Genomic DNA, 24,032 nt, shown 5'->3' with positions numbered 1-24,032 from the left:
CAAAAGATTCCCTGTATCCTAGGGAGCTAGATAAAAATAGCTGCTGAGCCCCTGAAGAAGCCCACTCCCTTCCTAAGTGTAAAAAACCAAACACGGTTCAAGGTCCAGTCAGAGAGAAAAGAACTTTCCGTGACACATAGCAGCAGTATTTAAAAACAAAAAGAAAAGGTTACCACTTGTTTTGTTTTTTCTCCTGTGCATTCTTAAAAATACTGTTAATTCATTTGCTTGAAATGAGTTGAGTTCAAAACCTATAAATCCATGCTTTACCCTAGTAGTGATACATCATTATAAGTCATAAAACAAAATCAAACATTTTTATAAAATAGGAAATGAGAGAGGAAAGCCTGCATTTAACTCGAAGCTAAAAACAGCATTTTGGAGCAGTCATTTGGAAATATTCTCGGTCTTAAATTTAACAGTGAGCAGGAGATAAGGAAACACAAGTGGAAAAGGCAGGAAACAGCCATGCGCAAGGGCCAGCACCGTGGTCTCCTACTGTTCACACGCTCCGCAGGGCTGCTTGGTGAAATTTCACTTCCATCGCTTGTCTGAGACAAGGCTGTGAGCCAAACTGATTGTTTTTAAGCCGTGAGATTCGGTTCTATTGACAAAGTTTAAATTAGAGAAATGGTTGGGGACATATAGAGGGGACTCCTTGTATTGCGCCTTCCCTTCAGACATAATTAGGAAGAGGAAGACGAAAAGGGTCTCCGGAGCCATCCCGACACCCCCCAGCCTGGCCACACTAGACATTCCCCAGTTAACTAAGCAGCAAAGCAAACGAAGCATCTGAGTGGGTCCGGTGCTTGAGTGGTTTCCGTATCTTTCAACGCCACTGAGCCTGGCTCCCAAAAGGCCATGCGGTGACAGCAAGGACAGACATGAGCACGACAACCTGCCACGAAATGACCTTGACAAATGGGAGGGGTTATTTTGCCTTACATCTCTTCTGCATTTAACATCTTGATTATTGTGATATGCTAATTTGGGGGTTTGTCTTACAACTTTCTCCACCACAGTTCTCTCTGGGCACTAAAGGAACATTAAATTTTATTTTGTTGGTTTCTTACTCTGAAATTCACTCTTCCAGCTCCTAGTATTCTCCCTTCTCTCCAATATTCTGACCCCTAATTGTCACCTGACTTCCCTTCCCTAATCTCCTTTTATACTTCCTTGGACTTACATATTTCTGGACTTGCAATACCATGTGACCTTGAGACACAGTCCAGCCCATTCATCCATTTCCTCATCCAAAGATACTTATTAAGCACATACTACAGGCTAGACACTGTGGCAGACGCTGGTCCATCACCTCCCAACCCGTTAGCTTCAGGCACAGGCATACGGAACCAGCCCCAGAAAGAAGAGAACCTATATCCCTCTTTCAACGACAGACACTTCACAGCACCCCTTCTGGACTTATCTCAAAGCAGTGACCCAGATTATGGGGCAGAGTCTCCCTTAATAGGCAGATATACATTAATGTTCGGTGACACCATCTGAAAAATCCAACAGCCACCTACACGCCCTTAGAACACGAATTCTTTCCTCTTCCTTGTCTGTTGTACTATACAGCCAAATTACAACAAAAACTCAATTTTAAGAATGTAATTCATGTCTTAAAAACAAAAAAATCTGTTTAAATTTTACCCCTAGCCCATCAATGACCTCTGCGGGAGGCATAAAGGTGGGATGAGGCCGTTCCACAGCCTGACAGCACATGGATCCCTGTGGAGGGCTCTGGGGACCTGGTCTGTGCCCCCACCCCCACCCCCACCCCCACCTCCATGTGATTCTAACATGCATCAGGCTTGAGAACCACTCCTTCAGTAGAGAGAATGTAGGCTTTAGCATAGACAAACCTGGGTATGGAACAAATGTTTTAATTCTAGCTGTTTCCTTGTCTATAAAATAGGGAGCCTGCCTTGCAAATCTGTTGAAAGGAATATGTTCAATGTATATGAAAAGATGTTCAACATCACTACTGGAAATGCAAATCAAAACCACAATGAGCTACCACCTCACACCTGCCGGAATGGCTACCATCCGAGAGACGAGAAGCAACAAGTGTTGAGGGTGATGAGGAGGAAAGGGAGCCCTTGTGCACCACTGGTAAGAATGTAAACTGGTGCAGCCAGGACAGAAATCAGTATGGAGGTTCCTCCAGAAATGAAGGCTAGAGCCAGTATGTATATGATCCATCAATTTCACTTCTGGGTACTTACTTGAAAAATGTGAAAACACACATTCCAGCGGGGATGACCCTGTCGCTAAGGCTCCCCACCCCTCTCCAGGGGCGGAGAGGGGACACACACGGAGCAGGGCCTGGGTCAGGGGTGGGAAAGACCAGGTGCAGTAAAGTCACCACAGACTTTAGGGCGCACAGCAGTGGCTGTGGGCTGGCTGCTCCACTGACCTCCATCGGCCTGGGAGCGGAGAAGCAAGGCTGACAGAGGGCGCGCCAAAACCGTCCCGAATCGGGATGCCTGGGGAGCCATTGTGGATACAAATATATGTGTGTGTGTATGTATGAAAACACTAACTCACAAAGATAGGTGTACCTGTGTATTCATTGCAGCATTATTTACAATAGCCAAAACATGGAAACAACCTAACTGTCCATCGGCAGAAGAATGGATAAAGACATGGCATATATATTTACAATGGAATATGACTCAAGATGCAATACTGCCTGCCATGTGCAACAACATAGCTGGTCTTGAGGGTGAAGTAAGTCATACAGAAAAGAACAAAAACCATACGATTTCACTCATGTGGAACATAAAACAAAAAAGTAACAAACAAAACATAACAAAAACAAACTCATAGGTAGAGCACAGAATGGTGGCTGCAGAGGGGCAGGGAGGTTTGGGAGGGCAAATGGGTAAAGGGGTCAGATCCATGGAAACGGACGGAAACTAGAGTTTTGTTTTGTTTTGGGGTTTGTTTTTTTGTATTTTTCTGAAGCTGGAAACAGGGAGAGACAGTCAGACAGACTCCCACATGCGCCCGACGGGGATCCACCCGGCACGCCCACCAGGGGGCGATGCTCTGCCCCTCCGGGGCGTCGCTCTATTGCGACCAGAGCCACTCTAGCGCCTGGGGCAGAGGCCAAGGAGCCATCCCCAGTGCCCGGGCCATCTTTGCTCCAATGGAGCCTCGGCTGTGGGAGGGGAAGAGAGAGACAGAGAGGAAGGAGAGGGGGAGGGGTGGAGAAGCAGATGGGTGCTTCTCCTGTGTGCCCTGGCCGGGAATCAAACCCAAGACCTCTGCACACCAGGCAGACGCTCTACCACTGAGCCAACTGGCCAAGGCCGGAAACTAGAGTTTTGCTGGGGAGCCTGCAATAGAGTATACGCGTATCAAATTACAATGTTGTATTACTTGGCATTTATATAATATTATTAACCAATGTTACCTCAATAAAAATGCAATTAATGGAATAATTTTTTTAAAAAGTAATGATACATCCTTAAAAAAAATGCAGTGTGCCTGGCACACATAGTTCGTGTTCAATAAACAAGAGTATTGTTACTGTCATCATTTTTATTATATCACAATTATTTAGGACTCCTAAAAATCACTCCTTGAACCTGCATTTCTTTTTCTCTTTAGCAGGGGTAAGTGGCGGGGGGGGTAGGGACAGACAGGGACAGACAGGAAGGGAGATGAGCAGCATCAATTCCTGGCTGCAGCACCTTCGTGGCTCACTGACAGCTCACTCACACGTGTCCTGACCGGGGGGGGGGGGGGGGGGGGGGCTCCAGGTGTCTGGCTTCTCCTCTGGACGCAAAGTTCCTCTGTCTCCTTCAGCTTAGCCACTCCCCACTCACAATAACTTAATTCTGTGTCCCAACTGCACAGAGAAGCTGGGAAGACTTCATTAATCCCGCCATCTACGTATCCCTTATGTCTGCCACATTCACAAAAATTCACGGAAGCCTGTACAGTCTCCATAATTGTGATCAGATAACTTTCCCCAATGTTTTTGTTAATCCTCATATGGAAAACAAACAAGTCTTCCTCAAGCCAAGGGGTAGTTTTCCGTCCTGTATCCATTATGCATATTCCGACAAAGACATTCTGCTTTGCACCCTGTACGAAGAGCCAGGTATCCACAACACCCCCTCCCACAGAGTGTATAACAAACGCTCTGCCCCATAATATCCCACAAACCCTAAGGTATGCAGGACAAGCTCAGCTCTGAAAAGCACACAAAAGCACTCATAAATTTCCAGCTGCCCTAAGTATCCCCTCCTTTTGCTAAGAAACAAGCTAAGAACTATGTCAGATCCATCATTCTTTATAATAATAACTTGCCTTCTGAATACTACCGTCATATCAACTTAATCAAGTGTCATGACTATTATTTATACTGAATTTTACTTTAATTTCTAGTATGTTTACTAACAGATCAACATTCTTTAAAACTAGTTTTGTCTAATAAAAATCCAAAAATCCACTATTCTTTAATTGCTTTTATTAGTCACGACAAAACTGAGTAAGAACACATGAGCTATGCTCTCTCTCTAAGAAGCAGTTCATCTCAGAACAGTACCGCGTAAAGACCAGAAACATGCTGCTTCGCCCGCATACTGGTGCTAACGTTCATCTCTCCAACTTTCAGTAACTTCTACTTTTGAAAGGCTTGTCTAACTGCAATGCCCTTAAACTCAGGCTTGCCCACAATATTAAAATTATGTAATTACCAAGTGCTATTAATAAATAAACAAAAACTCATAAAAAAATTTTCAAATACTTAGGTTAGGAAGAAAAAGAACACGGTCAAAACTAATTAGGAATGCCCAAGATAACAATTTCCTCTCTTAAAAGACACTGTCCCAGCACCCCTGCATTTATCTCTGTGTGCTGCTTTTATCAGCTCCTCCGCGTCAGCTCATTATTCACACCATGGAGTATTCATCCTCCGCGAGGTAGGAGCTTGCCTGCCTCCGTGTTATCTGTCCATGTTCCATGAGAATCCAATTTCCTTGCATTACCTCTGCCCAGGTCAGGGATGAATGGCTGTCAAATTCCCAGTGGAATAAAAAGAAAAACCCTTTCTTCCTGAGGCAGCAAGTTTCAATTCACAGAGCACATGGCTAATCTACATATGTGAAGGTCACGGCACTTCAGTGAAAGAGGTTAAGAATGGAACAGCTCACGTAAGGGGTTGTCTTAAACATCTTGGCATGATGCCCAACAAGTAAGATTGTTGAAAAGCCATAGATAGCTTCTGGCAGCAGCAAGGGGGAAAATATTTTGATCATGTGATGCCGCACACACTACCTAGCTTATTTCATGTGTGAAACTTTGAGAGTCCCTAAAAAACACCGCACATGCAAATCAAATCCAGACGTCAGCTTTACCAGTCTGGCCGTGCTGGTACACCTCCTCTTCATAAAATGCATTTCTATGAAATTTCTAGATGCACTGAGAATACAACTGCAACATATTTACAACCAGTTGGCTCAAACATCTTAACAGCTGATTACAGCTTCTCTTTTTGTTGTGTATTTTTTTTTATTGATGGTTATTAGGGTCACTGCTTCACTTGGACTATTATAAATATAATTGCTGAGAAGATTCTCGTCAGTATTTTTGTGAAATGTCTTCATTTCTCGTAAGGTAAATTTCTATGAATGGATTTTGCATGTTCAATAAATAGATACGTTTAAGTTTAGAAGAAACTACCAAACCATTCTCCAAATTAGTTCAGTAACAACACAAGACATCCCGTTTCTCATACACTTATCTCTATATTTGGTGTCTTTTTTATTATAGTCATTCTGGTGGGTATGTCGTGGCACCTCACTGTGACATTTTATAGTATCATTACTCTGATGGTTTGGAACTTTTCATGTGCAATTTCTCCATTCATAATCTTCTTCTCTGAAGTATGTATTCAAGTCCTTTGCATGTTTAAAAAAAACTAGATGGTTCTTATTTTTGATTTGTTGGTGTTCTTTATATATTTTGCATATAAGCTCTGTGTAAAATACACTTATTGCAAATATGTTCACCCAGTCTGTAATATGCCTATTCAGATTCTTAAGGGCCTATTACAACTTCTTTGTGTTAGTTTTTCAATGAACCATAAAACTACTTAGACCAAGAAAGGGTATTTAGACTAAAAAGGAACATTTTTTAAAGTTATCCAAATACACATAACTGTCTGAAATAAAATTCACCTCTACCTCCATGTTTCTCTCTCCTCATGAATAATATGGCAAATGGAAAATTTTGCAGTGATTTTCAACCTTTTTTGAGCCACGGCACATTTTTTACATTTACAAAATCCTGGGGCACACCACCTACCAAAATGACACAAAATGACACTCTAACACAGTACATATTATACATATAGTTAATAATATAGTTTCTAAATGTATTTATACTCACACCTGACCATGTCTCACGGCACACGAGTGTGCCGCAGCACACTGGTTGAAAAACACTGAATTACAGGAACTTAATGCACAATGAAATACAAAATACAAAAATGCTTTTCATGTCCTATCGTTTCTAAATCATGGTAAAGTAAAGCTGCTTTAAAGCACTCACGCGTCTGACAAACGGCTCAGCGGAGAAAGAAAGCGCAAGTCTTGCCACACACCTGGGTACAGGTGAGAACCCAGCCGGGCAGGGCACAGCCCCGCCTGCTGTTAGCGTAGCACCTGCCCGCTGCTTGGCCAATGAAATGACAGGAACTTGGCTGGAATGGGGGAGGGGGGGTTAAACCCAGCAAAATCATAACAAGTGTGATTACAACTTTTAACACTTGTAACTTTCAACAGTTAACAATAATAAACTACTTGTTTAATTTATGAAAAAATGAGAAGCAAAAGACCCACTTCAAAATTGGAAAGCTGTCTGCCAACCACCAATTTCCTTCAGCTCAAAAGTTAGATTGCTGATGAGGTCAGAGTTACTCAATTCATATGTCCAATGAAACGGACTCGTACGTAAAACAAAAATATCCCACAAACTGCCTTACCTATTTTAATCACCAATATGCACTTAGTAATCTGTGGACGTTCCTCTATGAGAAACAATGACCCAGACAAAGTTTAACAGTTTAGGAATAGACTCCGGGTATCTTATCAGGTACTGTGTCCCTACACCAAGGGCCACTAAATGTTTGTTGATGGTGGTGAAATTCGGTGTTCCAATTACTGCTCTTCTGAATTTTTCCTTATCAGTTAAAAAAATAAGACTAAAAAAAATTGGACAATTACAGGAGACATTTTAGACATGTGATCAGTTGCTCCATAACTAACTTTTCCTAAATACTCAGCAAGGTAAAGACCTATCAGGCAATAAAAAGAAAAACCTGAAACATCTTGATTAGAAATGAGCTTCAAGTACTAACCCTTTTGTTCTGAGAAGAAAGACTGTTAAGTTAATTAATACAGAATCACCTCTAACTCATTTTAACTCCTGAGCCACGAGAATCTAGTCCTTTGTTGCCGTATGAAACGTCCCTTTCCTTGACAGGGAGTCTAACCGTGCTTTGTAAAGTCTACTTCCTACTTGCGTAGGAAGTCAAGCATTCCTTCCTGCCTCTTTAGAAATTAGAGACTTCACCTAGAGAGGTGAAGTAACTTGCCCTAGGTCATTCAGCTGGTAAATGGCCCATTTTCCCGGCTCTCTAACCTGCACGCCTTTGGTGATTCTCTTCCCCCAGCTTCAGTCCCCACCCCGTTTCTCTGCTGAACTGCTCGTCAACCAGGTCTTAGCTGATTAGAGCCGATCTGCACCCAGCCTTCCTACTCCTACCCTGCCCAATCTAGTCTCTGGGAGGTGTCCCTCTAAAACCAAAGCTCCCACCCAAACTGTTTCCACTGTATTGCGTAGCATGGTCTCTTGTCCTTAGTCACTGTGTATCAATTCATCAAGGTCCAGACCCTAGTCACGGAGGGATCCATCATCCAAGCCAGTGCCAAGCACACAGAAAGCTCTCCACATCTGTCTGATGCCCCAGCTCTGCCTACGATGGCACAAACCTGGGGCCCCAAAGCCCTGACAGAGAGAAGACTAGTCTAGACAGTAAAGTAAGTGAACTGACTTTGAATTCCTTCAGGCTGATAATACCATAAAGTCGTTTTTTTAAGCAGAAAAAAAGTCACTACCCAAAACAAAACCCAAACTAATCGCTTTCTCCTAAATGTGGTAACACCTAAAAACAGTCTCCCAGTACACTGGCCTTCCAAATAAAACAGTGAAACATGACAGAACAGATTTCCTTGAAACTTACATTAGAAATGTGTACTGGTCAGGAAATTTTCAACTTGGATACATTATTAACTCCTCCTCAAAGAGTTCTCAGATGATGCACTTTGAGGAAGAGAGTCTCTGCATAAAGCTGCAGGACAATCATGTAGCCATTCATTTTCATCTCTAGTTAAAACACGGAGAGTCTATGATAATTCACCAGGGAAAATTACTGACCATTTGTTATATTTACTCTTTGTATCCTAAGTACCAAGTGGTGCTCAGTAAGTATTTGTTCAGAATAGAACTGAATTCTGTCCCTGATACTTTTATAAAGCTCAGCATAAAAATGTTTATAAACAACTGTTCTCTACATATATGAGGCAGGCCCCTGGCATTCACAGATTTGACATTCCCTGTTTAACTATTTGAAAGCAGCCTAGTCAATTACAATCTTGCTTAGGATCAGATCTGAATGACATATTCAGGGAAGTGAAGTACATAGAGAAGCAGCCAATGAGAACACAAGTCCACCACCCAGGATCTCACAAAACCCTAGCTTGAAATTTCTGAACCTTGGTTCCCTTGCAAAAAGTACTTCCCTTAAAAAGCCAGTCATTTTTGCAGATCATGAAAATGGGGAGGTCTGAGAAGTGTAAGAAAGGAATGATTCTTGGTAAAGAATCTAATTTACTGATGAATATTAGGGATGGGATAGTAATGGGGCAGCGGCAGCTGGTTCCAGTGACATCAGCGGACCACAGGCTCCATCGGTAAACCAAAACCAATTTACGTAACTGCTTACAAGAGTCCCAATCAGTACAAAACTACATTTTTTGAGGGAAATTACTGTGGAGTTCACAAAGTCTAAGTATTTGCACTGGACTCAGTTCACATGTCCTGAAGTGTCTGGGAGCTGGTGTCTTTAATAAGCTGTTCAGTGGTGCAGAGCCGATGAGACACTGTTTTTTAAAATTCAAAGCAACACAGTTTTGCAGCTGGGAGGGACTAGGGTCACCTGATTGATAGAGGCAGAAACTTGTCCTCAACCACACTGTGAGGTGGGGCAGGGCCAAGCAGAGGACAGAACCTAGGTCCCCCTCTCCCCACTACACCAGAGGGAAGGGGAGGCAGGTGCCCTGGGAGTCACAGCGGTGACCTCGCCAGCAGGCAGCATTCCAGATGAGGAAACTGAACCCCGGCCCCATCTCAAGGAAAATAGGCACTGAAGCCTACCAATGAACAAAGTTCTGACCAACATCAAGGCCATGGTCTTTCCATTACTTCACATGCCTTGCAATATATTAGTGAGCTCTCATAACTCCTCATAATCACAGAGTAAACTAATATGCAACAAACATACCAGTTCCCTTGGAAATATGTCTGCTTCTTCAGAAAGATACTTGCTCAGCAGTACAGGAGCAATGTTTTACATTTCTATTTCCAAGGTCATCTATAATTCATCTAGTAAAGTGAATTTATTATAAAAAAAATACAAACTGGAAGCAGAAAACTTAAAGGTTATTAAAAAGGGTTTTTTATAGCTTGATAAATACAGGTGCGACAAAAATAGGTTTACAGTTCATATGGAAAGCCATACAATAATTAATAAATAATATAATAATCAACTTTTGCAATTCACAACTGTAAACCTTTTATCTAACCCTATATAAACAGATGATCACTGAACATTTAAAATTTGCTTCTTAAAATTTCAGAAATGAGATGCCAAGTGCTAGACATTTTATAATTCACAATCATTTCAAAATAAGGCTATGAAGTTTGGTGAGCGCTTTAACTCCCAAGATGCTCATCTGAAAAAGAAACAGGAGATACTAAGAATTCTAGAACAGCCTCCACTAATCATCAATGCCTCGCTTTCTGAAAGGTTTATTTCAGGACCCAGAAGCAGTAGCTGAATTTACTCCTCAGCCAGCATACATTATCTAAACAGTTACCAAAAATACTCCAGCAATCTAAGTATCTTCCTAATTCTGAGCAGGCTGTTTTAACTTTTTTCCAAGAGCCCACGTAATGTACAAAATTGAGATGAAGAAAAGGACCATTCTATATAAATTTCGAAGTGATTATATTTTCCCTCTTTCAGTTATTATTCTCTGAGGATCTACATTTTGCCTGGCACAAAGCCAGTAATAGATTGGTTGAAGTGGAAGAAGAGTCACTAGCTCAAATCAGCTATATCGCCACAATCTACAATTATTGTTTTGCCAAAATCCACTTCCTCCACCCCCCCAAAAAAAAAAGAAAACAGGCCAACAGACTACTGACCCACATGGTTGCTATTTGCTCTTTGTTTAAAGGAGCAAGTACTAAGTCAATGATGCCACAATCCCATGCCCAGGGGCAGTGGGAGTGAGCGTTGGCAGCATCTCTCTGCCTAACTCCACACCAGAGCAGCAGCAATCCTAGGTCCTAGCTACTGGCTATGTCTGGCCCAAGATTGATTAAGAAAATGGGTGCTCGGCCCTGGCCAGTTGGCTCAGTGGTAGAGCGTCGGCCTGGTGTGCAGAAGTCCCGGGTTCGATTCCCGGCCAGGGCACACAGGAGAAGCACCCATCTGCTTCTCCACCCCTCCCCCTCTCCTTCCTCTCTGTCTCTCTCTTCCCCTCCCGCAGCCAAGGCTCCATTGGAGCAAAGATGGCCCGGGCGCTGGGGATGGCTCCTTGGCCTCTGCCCCAGGCGCTAGAGTGGCTCTGGTTGCGGCAGAGCGATGCCCCGGAGGGGCAGAGCATCGCCCCCTGGTGAGCAGAGCGTCGCCCCCTGGTGGGCGTGCCGGGTGGATCCCGGTGGGGCGCATGCGGTGTCTGTCTGACTGTCTCTCCCTGTTTCCAGCTTCAGAAAAATACAAAAAAAAAAAAGGAAAGAAAATGGGTGCTCAATAAATATTTGCCAATTGATTATCTGGAGTGGATATTTAGCTAACATACACCTCATAGCATACACAAATGCTAAATGTTTACACCTTAAAAAATAATTGTTGCTGCCTAGCACAAGTTCTCAAACCACAGTTCATTCTCCCGGTGCTCTCTATGGAATCCAGCTTTAGTTAAAGTACATAACTGATCATATAAAGATGTGACTACATGTCAGCACCAATAGCAACTGAAATACAATTCCAGTATTTCACACAAACAAAAAAATTGCATGTTCATAAAACTACTCAGAATCTAAGAAGTATACCTTCACAGCTGCCTCTAAAATAGAATTAAAAGGCCAATCATCTTCATTTAAGATTTTTTTCCCACATACCAAGAATTTCTGCCATTCTGCAGAAGTCTGCAACTGAAAACATAAGGGAGGCGCAAATCGGGCTCAGAACACTATGAAAATGGACACAGCACCGCATTGACTGGTTGTCTGCTCTGGGTTGGGGCTGTTCAGATGCCCACGAACTTAAAGCACAAATAGAAAAAAAATATCATTGTAAATGGTTTTCAGTAACAGCAGAAAGATGAAACCAATAATTTAAAGAAGAGGCTAAAATGTAAAAGATGAGAGAAGTAAGTAAAGGGAAGGGGGAATGATCATGAGAACTCATTTCCATCTCCTATCACTTTAATGAAATCCCAGCTTTCTCTCAACAAAGTATCCCAAACCTTTATTGAAGCAGAAAGGCTTCAAAAAGCCGCCTTTAAACTTTCTATGACAGTAATGACAATGAAACAACTAACCTACACAACACTGATGTCCGAAAGGACAAACCCTGGGTCCATTACGGCAATGTCAGAATTAAGAGGAACAGACTAAAAACAAACAAAAACCCCCATTAAGGTTCCTATGGAACATCTGAGAAAGAATTTACTAATCAACTATGCAGTAGCAAGATTTAATGTTTATAAAAATAAGACTGTTTTGCTTACGATACTCATTAATAACTATTTTAAATTTTGACACGAAGAAAATATACATTTTATTTTAGTCTGGGCAGATGAGATGGGTGGAGCAGCTGCTCAACAGTATAAACATCCTTACTGCCACCGAACTGTATGTCCATCTTACATTGCATGTATTTTACCACAATAAAAAATGCATATATAATTTCTTAGCATCCCATTCTTTTTTTTTTAATGTTGTCTAGGATTTTCTGGATTTCATCAACTATGGCCTCCTTTCCAGAGTCACTTAATAAGGACTGACTTCCCGTGTGGTTCTCAAGTTTCACCTTTCATCAAGGCCCCCAGGAGGCTGCGCAGCGCACCGTGCCGGAGGGTGGTGAGCAGAGGCCACATCCAGTTCAAGTCGAAAGGACAGCCCAGCTGTGACAGATCCACTTCCAGATTCTGCTGCCATCTACCTAGGACTATCCCCGGTAAACCCGGTATGCTTAAGATCTTAAGGTGTTACGGTCTCTTTCTGAGCAATAAATATCATTGAAGAAACATAAATTAATGTCCTGATTAGTTCCTCTGTCCAACTAAGCAGCCTTCTAATATTCGTGGCATGAATCCACTCAGAAGTGGGTTTGAAGACTGCTTGTTTGATCCTATTCCAGTAAGTAAATCAGTTTTCTTAGAATTCCTGCAAGTTAGATTGTGAAAGCACGTTTGCTGAAAACTTATTGTAAAAACACACATTTTACTTTGACAAATAAATGCACTCAGTCACTCAGTGTGAATTGTTAAATTAAAGCTACCTAACATGTATGCGTATCATCAATTCCATTCATTCTGATGTTAGCATAAGGCAAAATAAGTGGATATTTAATGATACCTATAGCATTGTCTTTTCATCAAATTTATAAGAGAAAAAGTCACTAAACTATACCAAGTTTGTAGATCAACATCAATTCATTCAATCACCCAATTAAACCAAAGAGGGTCACTTAGTCTTGTATAAATAGCCTCCAACCTAGAAAAAGCAACAGTGTGTTACAGATCTACAGTTATGTCACATAAGTATGTATCTTTGGTGGATGAGCAGATTTGCCTGGTACTTCTCCACACCACAGGGAAGGCCATGGGATTACTCAGCCTCCCTCCTGCACACACTGCAAGTGTGAGGCTCTACTTTACATGTCCACAGAGTCTGCGCAAACCTCCTGATCACAAAAGGGCACCCTGAAAACACAGGTGACCAAACACCAACCAATTCCAAAAAGGCCTAAGATGGGGGAGGTGGCCCCTGAAGTGTGAACAGCATTGTAAAATGTCATAAAAATTTTGTAACATCCATTTTCAAAGTTTAAATATTGCAAAAAAAAAAAAATAAGTTAATGGATTGAGTTTTATTAATATGCATTTTGAGCCTCCATAAATCTGCTGCTTTAAGTAACACACGACAGTTCTTTCAAACATAAATATAAGCCTTTACAGTCTACATAACAGTCCAAAATCAAAGTGACACAAGGGAAATATTAGTTCCTGTTCCACAAATATGGATCAAAGCACAGAGATCCAGGACCCAAGCAGAGGCAGCCTAGTATAGAGAGAAAAGCCTCTGTATTTAGGACACTGAGCAAAAAGCTAATAGTTTCCTATACTAACATACATCCAAAATTCACATCTCCAAATCAGTCTTCAAAATAAGTAGCAAAACGTTATCGACCCCAACAAATCTGAAATCAAAACAGTCTCCTCCAAGGAGAGGACAGGGTTAAATAAATAAAATGATCATCTTTGCGGTTCACCGGCCCGTCATACTGGTATTCATAAGTAAGTTCCTATTACAATAGAAGTGATTTTATTTTCAGATGCCCCCTGCCCCAATCTAAAAAGTAATAAAGTCCATTAGTAAGAAATAGAACTGGAAACTCAACTGCATTCTATTACACCTACCTTTTTAAAAATGTGTCTGTGTCTAATAGTTACCAAGTGAGTTAATGTTAAGTCTTCCTCGACATTGCCTTGTATTTTTAAAAGCAGTTTTCAAACCAGAATTAATGCTATTTTTATACAACAGTGAAGGTGTTATTCTCAATTCTAAAGAAAGGACATGCCATTTAGGGGTAAGTACACACTTCTGATACTATATGACACTGGGGAAGATGGAACAAGTATAAAAAGCCTTGCCAAAAATTCATTCCTAAACATACATAAAAAAAATAAAACCAAATGAGAAAGAGGAATTAAGGTTCCTCATTGTAGACCCAAGGTAAGACTATGTTGCTCCCTCCTGGAATACACTGACCAATTTTGTGTTAATATAAATGTAAATTTAAGTGATAGCTGTCTTAAACAGTAGTTGATATTTAAAAAAAAAAACAGTCAAAACTAAGTTAACAGAAAGCAGGAACTCCAAAAAAAAAAAAAAATTAAGCCATGCATAATTTCATCACAGATAACCTAGAGAAACAGAAAACTGTAGACATTTTTATCATATTTTCTCTGTTTTTTAAATGACAGGCCTTGTCTAGGAATCACAGCTGCTAATTTCACGTCTTCTGATGATAAAGCAGCCGGCCAGCCATACCTCGGCAGATACATAAATTTAGGCCACAAAAATGTCTTTACAAGATTTAAAGTATCAGATAGGTTAAGATTTCACTGGGAGGAGGGGCACTGGAGAGTGACATTATGCTAGCTATAATGTATCTTTTATAAATTTTAAGGTAATCAGGAACCAGCCCTTAACTTCCTGCTTTGTGAGCCAGCTAATTACTTTTCTTTTAATGGTAAATAAGGCTCTTTTTATTACATTGTATTATATTCTATAGAACTAAAATTAAAATAGCATTAATGGAATTCAGTACAAATGTAGACGTTATAAAATCTTAGTTATGTGAGGAAACCTCAATATTCCTTCTGAGACTGCTCTAGCTGAACACTTTATCTCACAAAAACCCAAAACTATATCATAAAATAGCTTATTTCACTTTTTAAAGAGACTTCTCCCTTCAATATATTCACAGGTTTTGTTTCTAATTACTAAAACATTTGCCACCCAATATAAACAATTTCCTAAAATCAAAAATGAAACTAAATGTATTAAAAGCCACAAGTAAATTTTATAATTTAACAACATAATTTAATAGCATTTTATGACCTATAGTTATGCAATAACTTAATATTTTGGACAAATGGCTGTTTCTTACATTTACCATAACAAATACTAAGTAATACTAGCATTCCAAAAGAATATATATAAAAAAAGACACATTCCATAGGTTATATGGTAAGGTGCCTAAAAGAAATCTGTGAATCTAGGTCATATTCCTGTCATTCCCCCCAAAAAAATAAAAATAAAAAAGCTATTTTTCAGGGTCACACTGAAGACATAATGGATTCACCTCATTCCAAGAAAACAAAATACTTAAAATGATAGTTACCATTAAGAAAGAATAATCCAAAGTAACACAAACCTACATCTGCCTGTATCATCCTTTCATTTCTAGTTTACAAAGACGTGAATTTTAAACTGTCCCTTTAAAAGCAAGCTGACAAAGCAAATCTTTTTAAAAATAATTATGGGGGTTTATTTACACAAGGTGTCTCTATGTTTTTACCTGTGTGAATCAAAAATAATTGAAACTGTATGTTTTCTATCAAGAATGGAAAAATATATTATCATTAAAAGTAAAACTCTACTAAGTAAAGATGTGAAAGCAGTGGACATTAACATCCTCAGCCTGAGATTCAGATGATTATCAGTTAAATTCAATCTTTTAATCACTCCGACAAGTCTCTCCTCTAAGTTATGATTATTATTAAAATACACCTTCCTAAGCAAATGAGCTCAGGGGAAATATATATTAAAACCACTGTTATTACTTTCTAACAGGTTAAATTTTAAAAAACTTCCACAGCATTAAGAGGTCTACAAAAGAAAAGACATTTGGAAGAAACACAACCAACATAATCTGAATGTAATATAGTCCCTAATTCACTATAAAAGCAGTTCAAATAAGACTCACATTACCAATCTAACAAAATAATCAAGGGGAAAAAAAGGTTCTTGGGCATTTCTGCATTCTCCAAATCAGAAGCAAATATAAAATTTCACAACAATGTCCATTGTTCCCTTTTAACCAATTGTCTGCAAAAATTATATGGTTTTTTCAAATATAATTCTAACTAAAACACCTCATCTACAAACAACTTAAAGTGGTCAGAATCATTACAAACACAAAGTACTAGAAATACAGTTTTAATTTTGTTATAAATCTAATTAAGTTTCACTAAACAATATTGTTGTATATCGGAATCTTGACAATTTTAATAGCGTAACTTTTAATTTTATGCTAACCTGTGATGACACAGTTAATTGAAATGTTTCTTCCAGTTGATTCTGTAAAGGGTACTTTTATAAAAGCTTAAGAAATCCAAAAATTGGTAAGTTTCATTATATTTCAACTGCCATATCGTCACCCTACATTTAAAGACTGTGATACATGCAATGTCCATGTCAGGATTGTCAAAGATCTGAGTTTCATAAATGCCCAACACTGAACACCAGTGTAATGTTTTTTATGTATTTAATCCTCTTATTAATAACATGATTCGTAATAATTTAAGCTTTAAATAATATTCAGCCTTGCATCTGCTTGTCATAGAACTCAGTTATTATTTGTGGCAAGAATTTTTGTGACTGTACGGCTCAGCACTTCTATTTACATCAGCAGTGCTAAATGCCCAATGGTGAGAGGGGAGCCAATCAGATGGCAGATTAGATGTCAACTCAGAGGCAGCTGTCTGGAGACTATTACAGCCAGTTTACCTCCACAATTCAAATTCCAAACCTTGCAAAGGAGATCAAGTCAGTCTTTAGGCTCAGCCTACGAGCAAGAAACAGCAAGACTGCAGGACACTTCCTAATGACGCTGTAGGACTGGGGTGACAGCAAATTAAAGAAAATCCAAATAAACCCAGACCAGAAAGATCAATTACCAATGGTCTGCTGTTTTCCCGTACTTGCTTAATAAAATATATGCCTAATCCATGATCAAAATAAATTCAATTAACCCGGAATGTGTTCCTTTAAAACAACCTATCTCTTGAAGGTGACTCCTTTCAAGCAGCCCGTAAGCCAAATAATGGATTTTCTGGCGATTCTTAGGAATGAATCGATATGTTTTAGAACATTTTATCTCCTCATCGTTGTACACTTGTGTATTATTTTTGCTATCAAACATTCAACCTCAAAGCCCGCACCGAATATCTCTGAAAGGCTGGGCAGAACTACGAAAAGCACCCTCGGATACCACAAAGCTAACATATTTTTCCTCCTTCACCCTGGAAGCTAAGAGGGAACGTGGTGTGGCTGGAGGTAGGACAAAGTTCCTCATTCTTTCTCGGGTTAAAGCTTATTGTTGGCGCTAACCGAGAAGACAGAGGCGATCTTCCCGTCGAGACCGTGCCGGCCGGAGCGCCGATCTCCTTACAAAAGCCGCCGGCCGTTCCCGGCGCCCACCCGGCTGCCAGGCGGCGCAGTCCCCGGCTCCGGCGCGCAGCTCCGGCCTGGGGCGGGGTGGCCGGGCGGGGTGCTCGGCCGCCGGCAGTGCCCGCGCCCGGCCCGGCCCTCGGCCAGAGCCCTCGCCAGGCCCCCGGGCCGCGCGCTCGGACGCGGTGCGCGCCCCTGCCTCCGAGCCAGGCGGCCGCGACTGAAAATGGCTTTGGGCGCCCGGCCCCCGCCTCCCCCGGCAGCAGACGCGGAAAAAGTACGCGGAAAGAAAGAAACTAGGGCTCGCGGCGCGCGCCGAGGCCGCCGCGGCGGAAGCAGGCCCGGCTAGCGCGGGGGTTACCTGGGATCTGCCCATGGTGGGGCCGGGGGTGCCGGGGCTCATCGCCGGGTGGCTCCTTTGTTGCGCGGCCGCCCAGGCCGGGCTGGCAGCGGCGTACTGGGCGCCCATGTCCTTGCCCAAGCCCATGCCCGCGGCCGCCTGCTGGCCGCCCGCCGCCGCCCCCGCCGCCGCCGCCGCCTGGGACTGGGGCTGCGACGGCGGCGGCGGCGGCGCGCTGGGGCTGCTGTAGTCGGGGTAGCTGCCGCCGTAGCTCCTCATCATGGGGCTGGGCGAGGTGAGCAGCTGGTTGAGGGTCGGGGTGGCCCCCGACGGGTGCTGGTTCTGCCCGGCGAAGCGCTGGAAGCCCCCCGCCGCCGCGCCGGCGGCCGCCTTGCTGAGGCTCGCGGCCCCGCCGCCCCCGGGGCCCATCATCATGCCGCCGCCCTGCTGCCGAGGGGAGCTCAGCACCCCGTACCCCGAGGACGAGCCCCCATAGCCGCCGCCGCCGCCGCCTCCTGCTGCTGCTGCCGCCGCCGCGGCCGCCGCCGCCACAGCTCCCGCTCCTGCTCCTCCTCCTCCTCCACCTCCTCCTCCTCCTCCTCCGCTGCCTCCTCCTCCTCCTCCTCCTCCTCCACCGCCTCCGCCTCCGCCGCCGCCGCCGCCCGCGCCGGGCCGGCTGTAGCCCGGATAATGGTTGTACTGGCTGTTGGGGTACCCTTCGTGGGAGTTCTGCAGGGGGTCCATGCTGCTGGGGGCTCCGGCGGCGGCGGAGTGCATCAGCCCCATCCCGGGGCTTTGTTGTCCGCCATGTTGATCAAAGCAAGGCCCAGCGCGGCCGCCGGGGCCGCCGCTAGCAGGGGCAGCGCTGCCATAGTAATTATTAAACTCCGAGACGGCCGCCTGGCCGCCGCCGCCCCCGGGCACGGCGACCGGCGGCTGCTGCGCGCCCAGGGCGCCCAGGCCCGGGTGCTCGTACCGGCCGCCCGCCGGCTCCCCCATCTTGGGCGGCGTGTCGTCCTCGTCGCCCGGCTTGCTCAGCAGAGGCTGGCCCGGGGGGTCGGCCTGGCCGCCCGCGGCACTGTCCTTGGCGCCTCCATGTTGCGGCTGCTCCATGTCGGGACCGGGCAGACTCGCGCCGCCGCCCGCGCCGCCGAGGCTGTTGTTGTTGGAAATGGGATGCTGCTGCTGCTGCTGCTGCTGTTGTTGCTGCTGCTGCTGTTGCTGCTGGAACTGGTTTAGCTGCTGCTGTAGTGCGTGGTGGTGGTGGAGGTGGTGGGCATGGTGGTGGTGGTGGTGGGCATGGTGGTGGTGGTGGTGGTGGAGCTGCTGGTGGGGCGGCGCGGAGGGGGCTTCGCCAACGGTTTTCAGTTTGTGGTTGGGGAGCAGCCCCGTCTCCATGGCCGAGCCGGGGCCCGACAAGGAGGAAGAGGAGGACGCCACGGAGGAGGAGGAGGACGGCGCGGCGGCGCTTCCACCCTCCTTGAGAGCCGCCTCGGATCCGCCGCTCTTGGCGCTGTGGGTGCTGGCGGCGGCGACCGCCGCGCTCGCGCTATGGGCCATGTTCAGTTCGTGACGGGGGCGCAGGGGATGGTGGTGCACACTGTTCAGGCCGTCGCCGCCGCCGCCCCCCAGCATGGGTCCCGGTGCCGCCGCTGCCGCGCCGCGCGCCCCCACCTCCGGGTCCCGGGCCCCGGGCGCCGGCCGCGGCCCGGGGGGCGCCCGCCGCTCGCCGCTGCCCGCCCGCGCCGCCGCCGCTGCCCGCGCGGCCATGATCGCCGCGGCGTGGCGAGGCCGGGCGGGGGGCGGGGGGAGACAATAAAACCCACTTTTTAGTCCGCGGCCCCTCCTGTGCGCATCCACACGCCCCGACGGGGATCGAGCGAGCCCCCTCCCCCTTCGCAGGCCCGCCGGAGCCGAACCGGGAGTCGCGCCTTACGGTCTGGGCCTGTTCCCGCTGTGTGATTTCACGGTGAAAGTTTTGAGTTCAGGTTTAAAGGAAACTTTTTCCCTCTCTAACCCGGATATGGGTAAACACACGGCCGGCTGAGCCTTTCGGCCCAGCAAGGCATGCGAGGGAGCTGAACGAGCCCGAGCAACTATTATCCACTTCTCTCTGATTACCCGTGTGCACTCGCAAAACGCGGACTGGACTCGGCGGGCCGCCGCCCTGCGGGCCCTGCGCCCGCCGCCCGCCCGGCCCTGCCGCCGGGGCGCAGCCGCGCAACCCCGGGGACTCGGGCCGGCCCGGCAGGAGCCCGAGCGCGGCGGCGTGGGGCGGCTGCAGGCTGCACTTTCCCCTCGTGCCTCCGTCTCCTTGCCAACCGGGCGTTCGCGTGTTTGTTTTCTCATCTAAAAGGAACGATACAAAGGTGGAAAACGAGTCTGACGAGCAGACAAAAGAAGGAGAAGGGCTGGGGAACAAAGTTGTCTGTTGTCCTCAAAGGTTATGAGGAGCCGACGGAGAAAGAAAATATTTGGGCAATCTGGGCAAAATCGCTGCCTCTCCCAGGAGTTACGTAATTTTTCAGAATGTTGCCTCTCTGCCTTGATATCGGGCCATCAGCGTAATTCTCACAACTCCTTCAAACTGCAGAATTAGGAGAGTTTAAGTGAAGGTTAGCCGCAGTCGAGGAGCAGTGGACCCTGTACACAGCATGTACTCAGTGAATGCCTGTTATTGACTACGCTAGCCCCACAGATAATGTTAACAGAACTGTTTTTACGGCACTTTTTGTATGTAGGTTTAGTGAAAACTTAAAGTATTCCCAAAGGAGCGTCTTTCTTACATACACTTGTCCGTCCTCTCTAAAAGGAAAGCCCTCAAGTTTAAAGAGTGGTGTTGTATGTTCCAAACATCTTGCACATGGAAATTTAACTATGGGTGCCAAAAATAGTGACAGCTAAGGTTTATCTCATATCTTCATAAATCTATATGACACCTTTTGCAGTATTTCAAAGGTTAATACCCACAATTAACCCTCTTGCTATGAGTTCACTTCTAAGTAATTTAAAACAAAACTAAAACGTTATATTTAATAAAAATAAGATCAATAATAATATAAGTCATATTTAATCCTAGAGTAGACATGTTTCCTACTTTGTTCTTTAAATAATACTGTGTATTTTACCACTTTACTATGTTTTAAATGTGTTTATTGTTAACTTATTGCCAAGTAACAACTTTAATATCTTCAATAGCAGGACTTCTTAACTTAAGCAAAGCTCAGTCGTAGTAGTGTGAACTCAAGTTTTCACGGATGGAAAGCATTTGAAACCAAAGCTTTCAAGAGGTCACACTAGCTGAAATAATATATATGATTTTGGTAGAATGTAGTTTTCTAAAATGATTTTATTCTTCAGGTTTTCATAATGACTGTTTTAGTTTATTTCAAGCGCAGTGGCTTTTTTGTTTGTTTGACCATGTGCTAATGGTACATGACTAAATGAAATAGGATATATGGGAAAAACGAAGGACTGATTGGGGGAGGGGAATCAGGTACATACCCAAGGGTCATTGTCAAGTGTAGGAACAACACATTGCAGTTCTGTGCAAACAACTGGAAAACAGCATTATATCATCGAGTGTAATAGAGAATAACAGAATTGTAAGGTGAATTCATGCCAAGTCATTCATCAGTTTTTGCCAAGAGATACTACATCTTGGTTAGTGTGCCTTTTTGATACTTTTTTTCTGGATTTTCTCCTTTTAATATTCAGATACAGTGCATACTAATTATATGCATTATATCACATAAGTTGAATTTTTTAAAGTCTTTTCATATGCAAGTATAAGTATGTGTCTGTTTTGTGTATGTGTGTATGTACATATATTTTTAAATCAATTGCATATTTATGTTTTTAGGCATAAATTTATAGGCAAACTAAATACAAGCATACAATCATAAAAGTACATTTTTTTCAAACCGATTAATACATTAGAGTCAGTTCATACAAGGGTAGCCATGTGTCTGGCTTACTTTTACAACTGATTCTAAAAGAGAAAATGAGTCACCAAGTTCAGCTCTGGCCCATTTCTTTAAAATATTATTTCACATAGAAAAACCATGAAACTAAAAAAAGGAGGGGGAGTAAGTAAGTCAAAATCTCTTTTAATTCCATTTGCTTCAGGACACCGGCTAGAAGACTGGAACCTAGAGGCTATGAAATAGAGGCCCCAGCACAATGGAATCAGTCTGCTATAAAAGGCGACATGCCAGTTTCTCTTCCCGGGTGGCAGATGCCACACCCTGAAGCAGACAGAAGGCACTGCAGTCTGTGAGAGAAGCAAACACAAAGCCAGCAGGACTTGGTTTTGTCTTTTAAACCACAGAGAATGTGAAAATACCTTTTTTAAAGGCATGTTGCTGAAGACAAGTAGGGAGCTATTCATTCAACTTACACTTTCCAAACAGGGCTTGAAAAACAAAATTAAGTCCTCTCAGAGTTTCGTTTTAAAAATCCAGGACTTAATAAACAGAACGGCAGTTGTCAGAGGCCTGTCAGAACGTGGTGAAATGGGTTCACACTTCACACGCGCACAATTGGAACGACAGATTATAACTTTACTGTCACTGGCCTTCACAATGTGGCGGTTCTACATTATTTTCTTTTTGGATTAAAAGGTAGTGGAAATCACCGCGTTCGTTTTTCCTAATGAATTCCTTATTTTTACACCTCTTGCCTAAATTTCAAACCATGATGACAACTTTAATAAGTTACTCTGGCCACAAAGAAGCCACAGAGGTGAAGGCCCAGAGCTGCCAACAGCCACACTGAGCTTACAACGGACCTCCCACCCACAGGTTGCCCCACCCCCTCGTGTTTAGCTGGAGGATTACCAGTTATTTTGTTAAACGTTCCTTTTTGACCACCAAAAGGGCTTTTTTTCTTTTAACAATATGAAAAATTAATATTCAAATACAACTGCTTTTGAATAAGTCTTAGGGCATGGAATAAAGGACTGTCTGACTTGCACACTTACAGAGGATTGAGCCAGATGGTGGTTTAAGAATGCCTCAGTTCTGTTCTCTTTGCCTCATCAGAGCCCATCATACTGTTTGCTTTCAGATTAGTCCCCTTTTACTGTTCTGGTTATTTATTCAATAACAAACTATCACGATTCACTACCCATCATATTTCTCAGTATTCTTTACATAATTTGGAAGCAATTTAGAATAGAGCCCTGTCAAGGTTTTACAAATAAGAACTATTAAAGAATAAGGCTTTGGATACTTGCTTTCCTTTTAGATTTATGAGAAATGCGATGAATGGAGCTAATGGGATTTCCCTACTGATCCTGGTCAGGGATTTTAAAAAGCACTCAACAATTGTCCTTTTCACTTCTCCGATTTAGATGTTAGCGGTGAATAACTGAGTAAATGCAATGTATGGGATATACCATTTGACTTAAAACAACTTTGTAAGTTAACAGTAGCCTGTAAGTTTAGGATGTTTAAAAATCTAGGCAGATAGTTTGAATAAACTGGGGACTCTGATGATTGATAGCACTATTGTACTTAGGAAGAATATTGTAGTGGGAATTGTAGCGTGATGGAGGGCAAACTACACCGATTCATTCAACAACTTTATCTAGAATTTACTTTGTGATATGCCCTGAGGGTAAAAAGTAAATGCTACCTTGGCCCTGTCCTCAATAGGGGAGAAAAACAATTACCGAAAAACAGTCTGGGCTGCCCTGAAACGTCACGGAGGACTTGACCAGGGAACAAGCAGGCTCAGCCTTCCCACGCAACATCTTTGCCTGTGTGACTTGTTGGCTGTCACTGGCAGGCACCTACCCCTAATCCTCAACCTTGGATGGCTCAAAGGACACTGAGAACTCACCACTGTTGGAACTAGACTTTTAGACACTTAAGTCATATTCAACACTGACTACTACTACAACTTCTCCCCAAAGACATAGGAACAGCAATACCAATACCAATGAAATAAGTGAAGAAACACCTTACTACATTTTAGAACTTTGTACTTTTTAATCTTATACTAGACTGTCTACATTTTGAAGGATGTATAATAGATACTTTGATTATAGCCTAGTTAGAAGTTTTCTTTAACGTTTAGACAAATATGTGTTCAATGCGTCTCTCATTTTATTCCTATACTATCACTCATTTTGCCA

The 24,032-nt window shown here is 43.5% G+C and overlaps 1 protein-coding gene across 4 annotated transcripts in view; it reads right to left on the bottom strand.

The window, feature by feature from the left end:
* ARID1B (AT-rich interaction domain 1B) overlaps window positions 1–21,703 on the bottom strand; it is a 429,020-nt gene extending 407,317 nt beyond the window's left edge. Inside the window, exon 1 of one of the 4 annotated variants that reach the window (XM_066248340.1) lies at window positions 17,915–21,703. In XM_066248340.1, the coding sequence (XP_066104437.1) occupies window positions 17,915–19,663 (1,749 nt within the window). In that variant the 5' untranslated portion in view covers window positions 19,664–21,703. The remainder of the gene's footprint in view (window positions 1–17,914) is intronic. The other 3 variants (XM_066248338.1, XM_066248342.1, XM_066248339.1) reach the window with 3 other exon arrangements.
* Between the last annotated feature and the right edge of the window lie 2,329 nt (window positions 21,704–24,032).

This window comes from Saccopteryx bilineata, chromosome 12 (genome assembly GCF_036850765.1).
Source record: "Saccopteryx bilineata isolate mSacBil1 chromosome 12, mSacBil1_pri_phased_curated, whole genome shotgun sequence".
In the NCBI taxonomy this organism is placed as follows: domain Eukaryota; kingdom Metazoa; phylum Chordata; class Mammalia; order Chiroptera; family Emballonuridae; genus Saccopteryx; species Saccopteryx bilineata.
Note: the sequence above shows the minus strand (reverse complement) of the source record. Positions and strands in the feature narration are given on the sequence as shown.